General features: G+C 45.2%; 1 protein-coding gene across 2 annotated transcripts in view; it reads left to right on the forward strand.

Moving 5' to 3' along the window:
• The first annotated feature begins 5 nt into the window (after nucleotides 1-5).
• LOC137274565 (mitochondrial disaggregase-like) overlaps nucleotides 6-17757 on the forward strand; it is a 35246-nt gene continuing 17494 nt past the window's right edge. For both annotated transcript variants that reach the window (XM_067807823.1, XM_067807824.1), the window contains exons 1-7: nucleotides 6-291; nucleotides 691-742; nucleotides 1935-2021; nucleotides 2305-2408; nucleotides 2818-2946; nucleotides 4223-4320; nucleotides 4870-4984. In XM_067807823.1, coding sequence (XP_067663924.1) covers nucleotides 27-291; nucleotides 691-742; nucleotides 1935-2021; nucleotides 2305-2408; nucleotides 2818-2946; nucleotides 4223-4320; nucleotides 4870-4984 — 850 coding nt within the window. In that variant the 5' untranslated portion in view covers nucleotides 6-26. The remainder of the gene's footprint in view (nucleotides 292-690; nucleotides 743-1934; nucleotides 2022-2304; nucleotides 2409-2817; nucleotides 2947-4222; nucleotides 4321-4869; nucleotides 4985-17757) is intronic.

A 17757-nucleotide genomic window follows, 5' to 3' on the forward strand; every position in this document is an offset into this window, starting at 1 on the left:
TTACTAAGAAAACGTTTTCGTCAAGCATGGCTTGGACGAGCAGACAGCTCTTACAGTTGTGCAGACGAGGAATATTTTACATATCCAGTAGTGCGAAAAACAGATCGTGCATTGACAACCCACCAGTTAAACCGCGTTTCAGAAGTTTAAACTACAAACTACGTGCATCTATCAAGCCTGTCATTGCTATTTGTAGAACTGGTCAGCCGTCGAAACTGACAACATTTGGCTCTGTGGGCTTTGGGTGTGTTATCTATGGTACAATAGCGTTTTGCCTCGCCGATGATAAAAGTAGGTGTTAATCTGCACTGATGCACCATCCACTGTTATTTATGTTGTATATTGCTAAAACTTGTCGCCCGAAATGTTTTAGTAGCGACCTTTAAGTTTAATACACTTTCTGATGCAATCTCCTGGCTCCATGGAACTTGTGGCTACATGATTAAATCAGCCCTTGTTGTGGGGTCAGTATTGTGACTGTACATGGTTTAGGGTGCAGTAAAGTGAAACTTAATTTGACTTTGACTGTCTCTCAAAGTTGAGCTCAATCGATGAGTTTTTTAGTCCATTTAGAACCACAGACTCTCACCTGATACAGTGATAGGCTAGTAGCCTACCTGCTGGATCTAGAAAAGTTAATCTGAGGGATCAGACTTATTGAAAGATAAGATTTGTTTGATCTGTTTTCAGATGAGAAGTTTCTCAATGCAGCTCACCTCAACAATGTACGAGAAATGGAAAGGTAAATATTTTGTTCCAGATTGAGCTGAATGGGGCCAACTAAAGCTTACAGGGTCGTTGTTGGCACAGGTACTACAGAAATGTACTCCAGGTACCTTTCTGTATACAGAAGCGTACTCTAGCCAATGTAAATGTACAGAATCATACCCTAGGACGATCACATTCATCGTGATCAGCACTGAACCGGTTTCTCTAAGATGTACTTTTATTGCTGCCTTTTAAACCATGGAAAAAAATCATCATGTTCGTCAGGAACAACAATATGCCTTTGTTCAGTTGTTAGTTGTAAAATAACAGCTCCATATGCGATTGTGTTAAAATACAAAGCGAAAAAAATTATTTTTGATGCCCAGGAAGTCAGGCAATCTGGAACAACACCACAAACCGGTTTCAGTTTTGGCTTGAGAAACCTGGACTAGTCTGCCGTTTAGGGTATGGGTATGTTTCTGTACTTCTTCGGCTGGGGTACATTTCTGTTTTCAGATAGGTACCTGGGGTACATTTCTGTAGTGCCCTTGTCAACAACGACCCCTTCAGCCCAATTAAAGAGGTTGCTATCGTGGTTATGGGCACAGGTAGAACAGAGCTGTCCCCTAGGTACATTTTGTATCGAGAAATGTACCCTAGCCAGAATGTGGAAAGATATCCTCCCATAACCCCAGTTTTTTTTCAGTCATTCTTGCCTAAGAATAGATGGGTTATTTTCAAATAAAAGCCTTCTCCTAGAGTCTTAATACAGCTGTTACTTCTTCCCCTCATTTTACATGGACATATGAATATGTATGATGTCAAGTTCATAAGATGAGTTTATATTTAATTCTAAATAGTCGTTTTTTATGTGAGGTGACATCACATTAAATATATTAAGTAAAGATAACCAAAAGTGTGAGGGAAATTATGCTATGCCATATTGTACATATGAAATATCAAATAACATCAGACCTTGAGAATGTAACCAGACTAGACAAGGTAAGCATGGAAAGATGAGATTGTTTCCGTGATATAAATATGAGTTTGTTTCCATGGAATCCTGACCTTAGCGACCGTATTATGTTGCTGAATATCAGCAAGGGGTTTTAAGCTTTTTCCTTTGTCTAAGTACTAGGAATTGTTGTAATCATTACATCCTTACCATTCATGATTTTGACATACTTTTAACAAAAAGTTTATCGTCAATTCTTGTTATCATGCAGGCTGATAAAGTTGGGAGTGGATGTAAATACTCGTCACCCTCTGGGTTGGACAGCTCTCCATGTTGCTGCAATGAACAAGCATAAAGAGTAAGTTAACAGTGCGATTTTCAATATAATCTGTGTATGCAAATTCATTTCTCACACTGAACCTATGAGTGCCAACTCAGCATATACCACTGCAGTAACTATAAACAGTTTATACCACTGTTTCAACACTATTGATAAGCTGAAAACTGAAACAGATTTCTGAAAATGTAATGAAACTTGAAGTTTTTTCACCATCAGAACAAGAGGAACAACTGTAGTGCTACTGCATGATTTATACAGAGTTACGTGTGATGATGATATTACGATATGCTGTCTTCTCCAGAGCAGTCAGAGTTCTACTGGAAGCAGGAGCTGATCCCAACTTAGGGGACGACTTCAGCAATGTGGGACAGATGGCGCGGGAGAAGAAACTCAACAGTCTGCAGGGTAGGGGAAGCAATCAGCACCTGTATCTGCATGTGAACAAGGAAATGATTAAAGTAAAAGTATGCCTCATCTCACTGAGCAGTGGTTACTCCAGTGGTTAAAGTGCTGTCTGTATACCAGCATTCAGGTTTGGATTTTCCATACACGGTGTATCAAACATTGCAGAAAGTAGTATAAAACCATCCACGCTCACTTACTCAGTGATCATCATGTCATGACTTACAATTATTTTGCCTGAACATCAATACCGTGACTTGAGCATGTTTTGTACATCAGTGTCTAACAAGGAAAGCTCCAGGTCATTAGCTATAAGGAATAAGGTATGTGGTGGTTTCTTAAACATACAGCTCAGAGGAAAGTCCTGTATCTAGTCAGTAGGGTTCTGTATATAACACTTGCATTGTTTCAGTGCATCTGGAAAGAGAGGAGGAGTTTTCTAACCGACTCAACATCCGAGCCAACTTCAAGGGCTGCACTGCTCTACACTATGCTGTACTGGCTGATGACACAGAAGTGGTTTCTTTACTTCTTGAAGCAGGTAGAATATGAAGTGGTTTCTTTACTTCATGGAGCAGGAAGGCTGTGACATTGAAATGGTTTCTTTACTTCTTGAAGCAGGTAGACTATGAGGTGGTTTCTTTACTTCATGAAGCATTTAGGCAATGACACTGAATTGGTTTCTTTACCTCTTGAAGCAGGTAGGCAATGAAATTGAAGTGGTTTCTTCTTGAAGCAGGTTGGCAATGACATTGAAGTGGTTTCTTCACCTCATGAAGCAGGTAGGCAATGACATTGAAGTGGTTTCTTTACTTCATGAAGCATTTAGGCAATGACACTGAATTGGTTTCTTTACCTCTTGAAGCAGGTAGGCAATGACATTTAAGTGTTTTCTCCTTGAAGCAGGTTGGCAATGGCATTGAAGTGGTTTCTTTACCTCATGAAGCAGGTAGGCATTGACATTGGAGTGGTTTCTTCACCTCTTGAAGCAGGCAGGCAATGACATTGAAGTGGTGTCTTTACCTCTTGAAGCAGGCAGGCAATGACATTGAAGTGGTTTCTTTCCCTCTTGAAGCAGGCAGGCAATGACATTGAAGTGGTTTCTTTACCTCTTGAAGCAGGCAGGCAATGACATAAAAGTGGTTTCTTTACCTCTTGAAGCAGGCAGGCAATGACATTGAAGTGGTTTCTTTACCTCTTGAAGCAGGCAGGCAATGACATTGAAGTGGTTTCTTTCCCTCTTGAAGCAGGCAGGCAATGACATTGAAGTGGTTTCTTTACCTCTTGAAGCAGGTAGGCAATGACATAGAAGTGGTTTCTTTACCTCTTGAAGCAGCTAGGCACTGACAGAAGTGGTTTCTTTACCTCTTGAGGCAGGTAGACAATGACATAGAAGTGGTTTCTTTACATCTTGAAGCAGGTAGGCAATGACATTGAAGTGGTTTCTTTCCCTCTTGAAGCAGGTAGGCAATGATTTTGAAGTGGTTATGCTACTTACTGAATGAAAACGAAACAGAAACAGTTACGTTATCTTTTGGGATTAGGAGACAGACAATGCTATTGAAGTGACTTCTTTAAATAGGCAAACAATAACATTGAAGTGCTGAAGGACTATGAGGATATGCCTCTTGATAAGCTCAGAAATCAGAATAAATTTGGCAGATATGTCATCCTCTGATGATTCTTGTCTCTGGTCAAAGAATTATAAGACTGTGAATTGTAGACAAATATTGGTTTTACAGTTTATTATAGTTCAAACAAACTCCGCTGTAACGTAGTGACACTGACGACACCTCAACTGATTTGTTTGTGTTCAGGAGCAGATCCAGTGATGGAGAATGTTGTAGGACACTGCCCCTTAGACTATGTGCGTCGCCCGGACATGAAGCACCTACTGGAGGAGTACAAACTGAAGGTAGGCAGTCACATGACACAATCACATAACACAGTCACCTCCCACAGTCACATAATTCCGTCATGCAAAGCAGTCATATGACACAGTCACACAAAACCATTGCCTGGTGAACATTGACATTCTAATGAGAGCAAATCGACCCTGCTCATGATTATGATAATGCTTTGTTACTTAAACACAACATGTTTCAACAGCAGGTGATTTGAATCGTTACTTTCACTAGAAGAACCTCCATTCATATACTCTTGTCCAAATCAAACTGTAAATATAGGATGGTTGGATTCAACTAAATCATGCTCAGAGGATAATATTTGGAACCAAGTCTGCTGCAAGTGACAGTAGTAACAGCTGAGTTGAGAGAACTGGAGAAAGTTCATTATGTGAATTTGGATAAGTATTATACATAAACAATTGATAGTTTGAAAAAAAGATTTTCAATTTTGTCTCAATTGGCCTTCCATTTGTCATTGGCTTGGAGCATTAGAGAGACCTGTGGGGTGACATGATATAGTGTTCTCAAATTCACCATCTGTATTGACATGTAATCAGTACAACAAGATGAAGGCCGAGAGGGAAGCTGAAGAGAGGAGACGCTTCCCCTTGGAACTGCGGCTCAAGGAACAGATCATAGGCCAGGAGGCTGCCATCAACACAGTTTCTGCAGGTAAGGTGAATGAATCATTTACAGTCAACTTTTGATGCCTAGGCATTAACATGTCCACCCTTTGACCTGCTGTGTCCTGACAATAGTACAAAACATGATTCTCGTTCTTAGGTGTCAGGGTAACCAAAGTGGTTTGCTTATCACATGGTTTGCCATCATATTTCTGAAATATTGGTGAAAGAAGTGTAAAACCATACTTGCTGCTTTTTTTCTCATGTCCCTTCCATGATGTTGCTGGAATATTTCTGAAATCAGCTTAAATCCATAATCCCACACCCACCTCAGTTGACATTGGGATTGCATGTTAGATAAGTCCCCAGCAACAGTTAGAGGGGACTAAATGGAGGGGTCGTCAGACTTGGAGACTGGCTTGAGAACATGTCACTGTACCTTGACGGTATGTGCATTATTCTCAATATCAATCACTGCATAATGTCATCCAATTTTATTCTTGATAGACCACCATTGCTAGTTTATGACATATGCCAGATGCATTTTTCATTGTAAATTTCATGAATTATCCTTATCCTGACTCATGCTAAACTGCTTATCTCCTCTTCCTTGCAAAGGTAGTGGAACACCTGAAATCCCTTGAAGCTCCCGTCTAAAAGAAACAGACGTAAATTTTTTCTTACCTTACCATAGGTCTATAGCATATTACCTCAAGCTTGGCTTAGTAGGAGATCTGACGGAGTGAAATTGCTATTGAATCTTGAATGGCTACCTCGCAATTGACGACTGTCATGATACGGATACCTGTGAGGAGAAAGGAGTTCTAATAAGACCCTGTTTAAACTCTTCCTGCAAAATTTACACTAAATAACTAGAATAGAAACAATCCGCTGACAAATAACACCGATCCGGTAAAAATTATGGAGGCAACAACGAAAATAGGAGACATGCTACCATGTCTCTTACGAGGTAGCCGACAAGTGTGCAATAACGAAAATATACAGGGGTGTCAGCATCAGTTGTTGGCGGACAACATCGAGGTGTTGTTAGGAAAGTGTGCCATTGAGGAAGTGCTATACCCACACATCTCGCCAGGGTTCTACTCTCCGGTCTTCCTCATTCCCAAGAAAGACACCGACAAACTAGGCGTGATTCACAACATGGCAGCGTTCAATGATCGTTACTTGATGGAGCCTCCTCACTTCAAGATGGTATCTCTGGAACAGCTGCATCTCAAGTTGGTCCCAGGAACGTGGCTGTGCATTCTCGATATACAGGAGGCGTATCTGCACGTCCCCATCTACCCAGCTCACAGGTAGTTTCTGAGGTTTGTATTCGAGGGTCGACATTACCAGTGGTGAGTCCTGCCATTTGGCATTTCCACGGCCCCGTGGCTATTTACCAGATTCACGACACCCATCAATCGTTTTCTTCATCTCAGGCAGATAGAGTTCGACATAGATGATTGCCTGCTCAACCAATTCGAACCTCAGTTGCTACGGAGACAGCTAGACTTTGCCATCCATCGCCTAGAGCAGTTAGGGTGGATAATCAACCGGGAAAAGTCGCAGTTGCATCCCACGCAGGAGTTGGGGTTTATCGGGGGCCTGTTCCAGACACAGTACGACCATGTTGAGATCCCCCTCAACCGATGGGAGAAGATTTCTCAGTTCGTAGCGAGGGGACAGTCAGAGCCGTTGCTTCTCAGAGAGTGGCAGTCTCTGTTGGCCTACTGACGTTGACGCAGGACGTAACACACAGTGGGTGCCTGATGCTATGTCTGTTACAGGGGTACCTCCTCCTGTACATACAGGCAGACTATGTTACGACGCGCCTGCTGCTTCCGGTACATCTGCACCAATACCTACGCTGGTGAACAATCGAGTCGAACGCCTGCGACAGAGTTAGTTTGACCAGGTTTGTGCAGGACCACAAATTATTTGTCGACGCGTCACTCCAGGGTTGGGTGCGCACCTAAACGATCGTACAGCCTTGGGGCTTTGGTCTGACACAGAAGAAAACTGGCACATCAACAATCTCGCGCTGGAAGCAGTGATTCTAGCTGTAAGCCACTGGGCGTCAATGCTACGCCACTCCAACCTGCTGATTCTCAGATGTTCCGCCTAGCCAGCATCCTAGACACAAACGACATCAAGGCCAGAGTTTGTCATATCCCATGTTGCAGAAACGTCCTAGCCGATGCTCTCTCTCGACCAGGGAAGCCATCCCCGACCAAGTGCATGCTTCACCCAGAGATATTTTGGCTCATATGTCAGGATCACAGGCGCCCGCTGATAGACCTATTTGCCACGAACTTCAACACTTAGCTTCCAGTGTAAGTGTCTCCAATACTGCAGCTTGGGCGGTCAACGCTCTGCTGATGTCTTGGAAAGGACTGCATGCATACGCGTCCCCGCCGCCAGTACCAGTACCAGCGGTAGTGGCGAAACTCATGCTCACGGGGAGTATCCGTCTGCTTTTGGTTGAGCCCTGGCAGACATGGTTCCCAAAATTTAGCCGCCTCGCAGAAAGAGATCTGTTCCAGCTTCCAGAGTGGGATCAGTTGCTGCGCCATCCCCACAGTCGGACACTGCACCTGGCGTGGTTTCATCTATGCGTCTGGACCATTTGCAAAGGACTTAGAGGGCCAAGGGGTATTCATCTCACGTGGCGAAGATCATTGCCTGGGTGCACAGAGCTTCCACCCGATCACTCTATGATGACAAGTGGGCTACATTTGAGAAGTTCTGTGCCCAGAAGTCGCAAGACCCCCTGTTAGCGTCTCCCCAGTTCCTGGTTAAGTTTTACGTTATTTGTGGTGCTGGAGGAAGCTCAGGGGCAGTGCTATTGGGACTTATCTGTCAGCACTGAATTCAGTGTTAGCTGTCAGAGGAGATAGGAAGGTCTCAAAGATCCCCGAACTAGTCGCTGTGCTGAAGGCATTCAAGCTGGAGGACCAAAGGGTTAAGTTCTGGCCGCCAGCATGGGACCTGAACGTTGTGCTACAGCACTTGAGAGGTCGCCCCTAAGGGCCGCTGAACAGGGCATCGTATGTCAACCAAACCAGGAAAACGGTGTTTCTGCTGGCGTTAGCTACAGCGGCGAGAGTTAGCGAAATTCATGCGCTGGATGTGACTAGGGTCCGGTTAGAACAGACCAGACATGGTGCTGCACACTTGGGCCTTCTCTGGGATTTCCTGGCGAAGAACCAGCTGCCAGGTCAACCAGACAGCTTATTCACCATTCCCCCCCCCCCCCCCCCCCCCCCCACCTCTGACTGCCATCATCGGACCAGAGGATCGTGAAGAGCAGTTACTCTGTCCGGTTCGGGCTCTCAGATTATATATCAAGAAGTCCTGTCCTCGTCAGGGAACTAGGAAGAGGTTGTTCCTGCCTTTTTCTGCGACAACTAGAGGGAGGGGAGTCACCAGGAATATAGTAGCCTTATGGTTACGGCAGACCATCCTGGCGGCTTACGACGCAGAGAATCTTCCACACCAGTCTGCATGACTGCAGCGTTGTGAGGGACTGAATGCCCTATGGTAAGGTAAGTATTTAAATATCTAAAATATTTAGATTTTAACAAATTTTTTACTTACCTTACCTATAGGTCTATAGTATATGGATACAACAGACAGGACGGTGGTGCAGGACTCCAGAGGACCGTCAGCGTCTTAAGATTCCACAGCTGGACCACTACTGATTCACTGGAACCAGAATCAGAGTAGCAGGTCATGTACTAACCACTGGAGGGGTACAGTACATTATTTCATGTAAGCACAAGACCATTATAGACCAAGGTAAGTAAGATCGTACCTTATAGGGCTGTGTAACTACTAATGGTTCCAAATACTGCAGCCCCTCTATATCTTCCACTGCCAAGTCCTGCAAGTAATGGCTAGCAAATACTGTAGAGGACAGCCAGAAGCATCCAGCCATAATGTCAGGAACTGTACAGTTCCTATGCAGGGCCATAGTCGAGGCTAACGCCCAAATCTCATGCAGGTTGTGTCCAGGGTCAGGCGGGTCCCCTCCTAAGACTCAGAAGAGACCGTTTGTTGAGGCAGGGCCGTCACAGGCGACAAAATCTAAGTCGAAGTCGAAGTCTTCGTCTGTAAGATCATCGCAGAATCATTCCTCTTTGATGAAGAAATCATTCTGGGGACAGATCGTCCCTTAGACATCAGGTCGACTGCAACCTTGGGCATCGTAGACAACACTTCAACACAGCCGTCAATGCTCGCACCACATCGCAAAGCAGCGAGAACATTCATCTAGACCTGCACTGACGCCTGATGATGAAGAAGAGGTGCATGCACGCACGCACTCCAGAAGATCCAGGTCCCGGTCATCGAGTCGCAGTACAGAGAAGGATACACCCACACCGTGTGAGTGCACTTGCACGAGTATTTATACTCGGATGAATGACGTCACACGCCCACGTGCACTTGTAGATGGACTCAGCAACGGAGAAGGTCTCCTTCATTCTCCCCTATTCATAGAAGGCACTGTGTGCAGTCATTCTCCCCTTTGGACAGACTCACACAGTCGGGATCGTCAGCAGTCTATGAAGTCATCTTACTCTAGGAAGAGCGAAGTTAGACATCATCATGATTTGTCACCGGAGGAAGTCCTATTTTAGACTCAGAAGTCTCATCGTGGATCATGAATGGTCTGGACTTAGTCTCACCATCCAAGGATGCCAACTAACCCAACACTTACAGGATCTACGGCATTCAAGTCAGCATCCAAGTTTCACAAATTCAGCAATCCTGCGAACAAGGAAGAATGAATGATGCTGTCAAGTTTCGTCACTCAGAAGAAGGATCAGCAGTTTACGTCCGTACACCTGGTCTCAACTACTGAGGGACTGAACCTACTCCCTTGACAAGATTGAAGAGGTAGCAAGGATGATTGCCCAAGACTTTAGAGAGGTCATGGTGATCAAGTCCATCGACACTTTGACAACGGTTCTCGAGCATACAAGTCAGCATTACACTAACAAGTCCCAATTCTCCAGAGTACAGAGAGCGAGAGATAAGATGTTTAATACCGGAGCGTCCAGGAGGTAAACATTGAAGATCAGGCTCGGAACGACTGGAGTTTCCCACCCTCAGACATTCCCATGCAACCATCTCCAGTGGGTGAATGTCTTCAATTCAACTGGAAGAAGCGGGGAATTCTCAATGATGAATACGTCACGAAGATTCTATGAGATAACTGCAACATACCATTGCAAACTACACCTCTGATCACAAGAGATGAAGGCATTATCTTCGGTGGAAAAATTCCAACACATCCACCTGGAAGACAATTTGTCTACACGAGCTTCAAGCGGCGGAAGTTTCTAGACATGTGTTCGCCAAACAGCATGTTTACGGACAAGCCTAAATGCTAGCAAGGGTATCACCGTTTGAACTAGATTTCACGATGATCAGTTATCTGCTACACCGGTGATGTCATGTCTACAATCTGATTGATCCCCGAGAGACAGCGCCCTGTAAAGAAAGCCAGTGACGTTACATCTACAATCTGATTGGTCCTCGAGAGACAACGCCCTGCACAGAATGTGATGTTATTTTTCCAGTGTTAGGAAGTCGCCTACATTTGACCTTTCCATATTCAACGATGGAGAGATGTCGTTTTTACAGCGTCAGTTGATTGTTCAGATGGCATAAAGATCTTCTACAGCAGACTTAATGTTGCCTATCAGGAGGCTTGCAGCAATGAATGGCATACAAGCTCATCATGGGAGAAGTCAACTCAGTCTACAGTTGGACTTCACTATCAGGCTGCTAACTCAGCTCGAATGACTTGAGAATCTAATCCTTTTCAAAGGCCAGCATTACCAATGGACAGTCCTACCGTTTGGAATATCTTCGGCCCCATGGCTATTTACACGAATAACCAAGCCCATCGTCAATTATCTACACCTTAGGGGGCTACGCAGTGGTTTTTATCTGGACGATGGCATACAAGCGCATCAACGGAAAAGTCATCTCAGACTACAATTAGACTTCACAATCAGGCTACTAACACAACTGGGTTGTTAAGTTCCCCGACGACGCTGACTTAACTCACCTGATTTATCACGTGACTTGCGGAAGCTCTGCGGAGTATTTTGGTGGAAAGTCTATGCGCACGTCTTGAACAGACCAGCATGAGTGATTAGGACCTTGAGTAGTATATACAATGGGGGTTCTGGACCACTTTCAAGAAAAGTCTCTACAAAGCCTTATTTACTAAATAAGGCTTTGGTTGGGCCCTTAGCTCTTGCTACTATTACCCCTACTACAAAAAAGTTGGCGTGCCTATGTCACGTTTACCGTGTGTTGGTAGGAGGTAACACTGTGCCGTACGGTACGATCAATAATTCTTCTCTTACAAACCCCCTACCCGGCCCATCCCTCAAGTAGTACAAGTTAGGTTCGTCGGCTTTCATATCCACTTTATCTATGTTGTAAGTTTTGACTGACCATATAGGATCGGTGGCCCGCTTACGGCTATCACCCTCGTGTTCCCCCGGCTGGTATAGATACCTCACTAGGGCCCTATCTGGATCCCACTTTTTTTTTAAAAAAGTCTCTACAACGCCTTATTTACTAACTAAGGCTTTGGTTGGGCCGCTACTATTACCCCTACTACAAAAAGTTGGCGGCCTATGTCACGTTTATATCAATGAAACAGTTTAACGTGAACCGCCTACGATCACTTTGGTGTTCGTAATAAAGGCTTGCTGGGCTTTTTGTATCCCCTGTTCTATGTACTTTTTTTTCTCGTCCTCACTGATAGCAGACTTACGAGACTTGGACCGAATATCTTGTTTCATTCCGTTATATTTTGTGAGTTCAGAGATGATTGAACGAAACTCCTCTTCTGAGATCTTACTGTCAGAGAGTGCCGTGGAAATACGCTCACTCACTGTGTTGAGCTTTGCTTCGGCCAGAACCCTGATCTCGTCGTGTTTCAATGCCTTACGATGCAGTCTGCGTGATACTAACTTAAGCGCCAACCCTGCCAACCCTGCCACCCCAGCTGTTATTTCAATACCTAGCACTATAGGTGCGGCCACGATGGTAGCTAACAACCCAACGCCTGCCGCCCCTAGTCCCATGCTGGTTGCCATAAGGGTAGTGTCAGCCCCGTCCATGATATTGAAAGCTCTATTGTACTTCTTACATAGTGCTTTCCGCGTGTCACGGTCTTGTTCTAGTTGACGTTTCACATCACATAACTGCCTCAAGCGGAACCCATCTACGGTTTCCAGCGTCTTCGCTACTTCCTCTACGACTGGGTACAGACCCATCCTATAATATATATTTTGAAAGATATTTTAATTGGGTTTCAGTTAAAAGTCTATTAATGAATTTGAAGTCTACAAGATCTAGACTTCTACTCAGGGTGATAGGTGAGAGGCTAATAGAATTTCCTGTTGTAATAAAAACCCCACTGAGGCTTATTAAGCGGTTTATAGAACCCGTGGTATCCTGTTGTATAACAATACGACAATATTTGCGTAAGTGTTCGGTTTGCCAGTGTATTGACACCCCGGGTAAAATTTGGTGTCCTCTTGGGGTGTTTTCCTTGTCTAAATAAAAGAAGACTTCTATGATGAGTGTGAAAGGGGAGAATATTCTATCAAGATATATACTATAATCATTATTGCTAAATGTTAATTTATTTTTTGCTCTAGACTTTAACCTATTTTTTTTTATATTCATAATTATCATGTATAATTCCTTCTCCGGAATGAAATCCCCGGCCCAGATACCGTTGTTCCTAATCTTAGAGACCAACTCCTCTTTTAATGTGATATAAGGTGAGGTGGGTGTTAAGTTGAGCAGCCATTTGGGCTCTTTAAAATCTGATAACGACATCCGTCTGTACACGTTGTCTTTGAAGTGCAGGATATATAAGGCGTCTTCCTCACCAGGCTGATCGAATCCCTCCGTATCTCCTAGGTCGTTAAGCGTAGTGTTGGGATGACTGGTCATTATTATACTATTACGATATAATTTCCAACTGGTTTTTTGATAATAATTCAGGGGTGAACTTCATACCCATGAAGTGTATGTTGTCAGGCAGGAAGATCTTGGTTAGTGATATCTTGTTTTCCACGATCACGTTGACCCCCTCCAGACTGGTGTCGGCTCCAACACCCACCCGCACGTAAACGTTGCAAACTTGATACTGGTGGCGTTTCACCCACCCGAGTTTGATCCCATTCACGATCTCGACATCATTCCCCGATGGTTCCCCTAGGTAGACTTTGATCATCAGTGTTGAGTTTGCCGGTAGACTCTCTAGTATCTTGACCACGCCTTCGAATTCAGACACCAACTGCAATGTCACGTTTTGTATGGTCAGTTTACTCGATAGCATGTGGGCTGCCATAGTGTTGAGTGGGCTGACGACTACGCTAGGTCTCTGAGTTGGGACATAAGCCACGAGCAGGGTTCCATTGTTCACGACTTTGTTTAGGTGGTTGTCTTTGTTATCAGTAAACACGTAAGGGGAGCCGAGCCTAATATTGAGAAACCAGTCGTTATCGGGTAACAACTCCCACTTGTCATCTTCGGTGAAGACGAGCATATATGGTTTGTTTCGGGCGACGGTAGTGCTCTCAACATCGTCTAAGTCGAACAGTTTACCCCCGAACGATGGGTATATTATCCAGTTATCACCGGTGTTGACAAGGGAGTACTTAGTGTTGACTGTTGCTCTTGTGGTATCTACTATATCACTTAGGGTTCCACCGGAGACTTCAACGCGTTTGTAAATGTTGTTTTTCAGTTGCAAGGCGTACGATTTACCATCTACTCCGGGAGCGTCGAAACCGCGCGTGTCTCCGAGGTCGGAGATCCCGATATTGACGCATTTTTTCACTCCGGGCCCTTGTGCGCTGGTCATTTTACATGAAGCGTTAAGCTGAGGTATCCTATATTTACAGGATTATGATTTATATCTAACACCGATATTATCAGCTCAGATATGTTGCCCTGGGTTAATCTCTTATACTGCCGTGGTGAAAACGACTCGGTTCTACCGTCGTTGTATTTCTCAGTTTTCACCGACACTGCTCTCAGTATAGTGGAAGGGTGACCTCCTTGAATGTTGTACGTTGTGCTCACCTGACCGAGATGAATGTACAGCTCTCGGTACGGTACTAGGTCGGGTAACTTCGTGCCTGTGACGGTTGTTGTTGGTTTTATCTCGTCAGGAGACATACCGAGTATCCTCGCTAATGGTCGGCCGAGCCTCAATGAGGTTCTTCCGTTGTTGATTAACACCACTGTACCGTTTGAGTCGTTCATCTTGAGTTCGGCTCCCAGGGGTTTGAAGACCTCGTCGTTTAGAGAGCACACGCTGTAGTAGCCGTCAGTTATCTGACTGCGAGCCCCACTGACGAACAGCTTATTGTTGCTGGCGTTGATGTTAGTCCATTGCGATAGGTAGGTGATATCGCAGAGTGCGACTTCGAGTTGACCTGACGTGTTATCGATCGCGTGCGTCAGCTGAACGGCCTCACCGCTCGTTATTCCTGGAAGTGTTATGTACATATTATAATATATAATTTATATATTATAATATGGATTTAGCACACTTGAAAATCGTGGTGGAAGGTAGTACGGGGTTTAAAACAACCTTTATTAATATCTTTGAAAACTATATCGTGTCCGTTAATAACGCGCAGGCGGTGGTAAACTGGAATCAAAACCCAATGCAGTTTTGGCAGAACCAACTCAACTTTGCTGTGTGGTGTGCGACGACAGGGTCGGGTGTGACACCAGACTACGGTATAGACGAACTGAGTAAGGCAGTCATTTTGTTTCATATTTATTATCAAACGAGACGAATATTGAAGGAAATAAGTGCTCCTCTTCCCCAAGATAAAGCGTGGAGTATGACGAATAACCCCTATGATAAACGCGCTTATGAACGTGTTTGTGGGGAGTTTGAGATTCCAACGAATAAAGACTTTCGCCTTCCTGGTGTGAACCATGGTCTCGGTATAGTTCTCGTGTACTTCTACAGGTCCGGAACATATTATGCCGGTTCTAAAGATGGTTCATACAACCCAAGCAAACATACATTTACAGGTCCCACAACGAATGAAAAGGTCCATGTCAGCTGTATAAAGCAAATCAATCCTGATGCAGCCACAGCCTGGACTAAAATGATCTCAAAAACATCGAAAGAATTCACTCGTGCTGGTACAATACGCTTGAACGACTCGATTCGAACGTACGTGTGGGCGCTGTTGGGTGCGCAGTCGATGACGCGTTCCAACATCCTAGGTAAGGGAACTGCTTACAACGCTCAGAAACAGTTCGTTTCCAACGTTGAGGATGCTATCAATTCTCCAGTTGATCTCCCGCGGGCCATCGACCGTTACCAAAACGTGTTAGAATACGCCAGATCGAAAGTCAATTACGTGTTCGGCGTGGGGCTGTACATGGCTCCGAGTGATATGCAACTGAGAGTAAAAAAAGTGGTGGGTTATAACAACAAAATAGTCATAGCCACGGCGGATCAAAAGTTGGGTATCAACCCCGATATTAACGCCCCCTATATCCCACACATCCCACCACGTGAAACGGGTATAGTGGCGCCACCCCCGGAGTCTAAAGTTCATGTGGAGGTACCCCCCCCACACCCCCATATTCAGGCCTCCAATCACATCGATAGTAAAACGGCCCTGGTGGTTGTTGGGGTAGCTTTGGGACTTATTTGGTTAAAAATTTCTTAGCCGCTACGTACACCAGACCCGCCACGGCGACGATGGCTGCCCACATGTTTTGACTGAGCCACATGGCAGTTTTAGCCAGAGCGCCCAACAACCACGAGACGATGCTACCCAGGATGCCGGGGAGGGCTTCGGCGGCTTTACCAGCCAGTTTAGCTAGGCCTTCCCCGAGTTTTTTTATCCAGTCTTTAACACCCCCACCGCCACTTGGAGTTCCCCCGCCGCCGGCAGGTCCCACAGGGGTACCCCCTGTCAGTGACACCACCAGGGTTGATATGATGAAACCCAATGCAGTCAGAATGCTGGCGATGGTGATCCCTTGCTCCCGGAACAATATCCGAATCCTGTTGGCTAAAGTTGTATCCTCGTTCAGTATTCTATCGATTGTTTCCTGAATACGACTGATCTGGGATCGAAGCTGTTCACGATTCGAGGAAGCGGATTCCAATCGTGTACGTCTCTCGTCTTCTAAATCGCGTAGTCGTTCATTGATACGACGCTTCATCGTTTTCAGTTTCGTTGAGTTTGGTTTTTTCCCTAGCGATGTGCTCGTCGATTTCGTTCAGTTTCCCCATGTTGTTCACGAGTTCTCCACGTACGCGTTTCACGGCTTCGTCTAAGCCGTGCAGTTCCCTTACCGGAAAGTCAAACCCCGGTAACGGTTTGTCCCAGTAGGTACTCAACAGTTTTTCTATGCTGTCCGAGGCTTCTGTAGCACGCTGTGGTGTCATTTCATCTCTAGTGGTGAGGTGGGATCTGGTAGCTTGCAGATCTTCTTCAACGGCCTTAGGTATTGCACCACCGTAATTACGCATGTTTAGATTTTCACGGATAAATTCGACACCACCATGGCGGCTGGCTAGAGTTGACAAGGCCAGTGGTTTTTTAGTGCGCTTGTCAAAGAGGTAAACCTCTGGTTTAGATGTAAGGCGTAGAACACCCTTTTTATCAATAAAAAAATTATCATAGTATCGACCCTGTGGTTCAACGTAGTTTTTAGAGCTGCTTAAGCTTTTGTAATAATCATTTACCGTTGTTTCCAAAAGTTCTTGGCTCAATGGCAAACTAGTAAATGAGGTCTCCTGCTCATCGGATGCCTGGGCACTATCGCCCCGCATATCATCCATAGGTATGTCTTCATCCATTAGTATTAAAATATATTTTATTTATATATAACAATGTACGGCAGAAAATTAGATCCTTTCAGAAGATTGAGAGAGCCACTAGGCGCCAGAGCCGTGCGCCAGTCGGTGACCATCACCAACAATCCCAGCAAGATAGACCAGAATCAAACTCTGCTGGTTAGATTTCCAAACCTTGGTGAGAATGACCTCATTGTACCAGGCACTGTTCGACTGGCGTTCAATATCACGTTGACCTCCGACAACGACAAACGCGAGCTAGTGCGGAACGTGGGTCGAGCTATCATCAAGAAAACGACCGTCAAGATCAGCGGTAACGAGGTGCTGAGCATCAACGACAGCGACGTGTTTCACTGCTACGGGGATCTCTGGAAAAGCGAGGGAGAACGAGTCAATGATGTGTACCAGGGTATCAGCAAATCAACCCGGTCGCGCATAGGGTATGCCTTCACGCCAGACCAGCTAGACAAGCTATCGGACGGTGAAAAGGCCATCGCTCGAGCATACGGGAATCGATTCTGCGTGCCGCTCGACTTCGAGTTGCTCACGGGACACGCGCCGTTTTACCAGGCCGCGCTGGGTGATAGGCTCGAATACGAGCTCACGTTTAACGACTATAGCAAAGTAGTGAGTACGCCGAACGGTGATGAGGCCAGTTATGCCATAGACAACATCTCTCTGGAGTTCGACATGGTCACTAGCCCGGAGCTGGCCAGGCAGGTTCAAAGCCAGTACTCTGGGAAGATGGCTATCCTGTACGATCGCGTACTGAGGCATAGATCAGTCGTGCGAGATAAGAGCGACACTGTGTGGAATATCAACCTGAACGTGCCGGCGCGATCGATGAAAGGTATCCTGGTCGTCCCCGTGGAGGATTACGAGCCATTCCGGAGGGACAGCGAGAAGTTTTTCAACCCCGAGATTGAAAAGGT

Source organism: Haliotis asinina, chromosome 2 (assembly GCF_037392515.1).
Source record: "Haliotis asinina isolate JCU_RB_2024 chromosome 2, JCU_Hal_asi_v2, whole genome shotgun sequence".
Taxonomy (NCBI): domain Eukaryota; kingdom Metazoa; phylum Mollusca; class Gastropoda; order Lepetellida; family Haliotidae; genus Haliotis; species Haliotis asinina.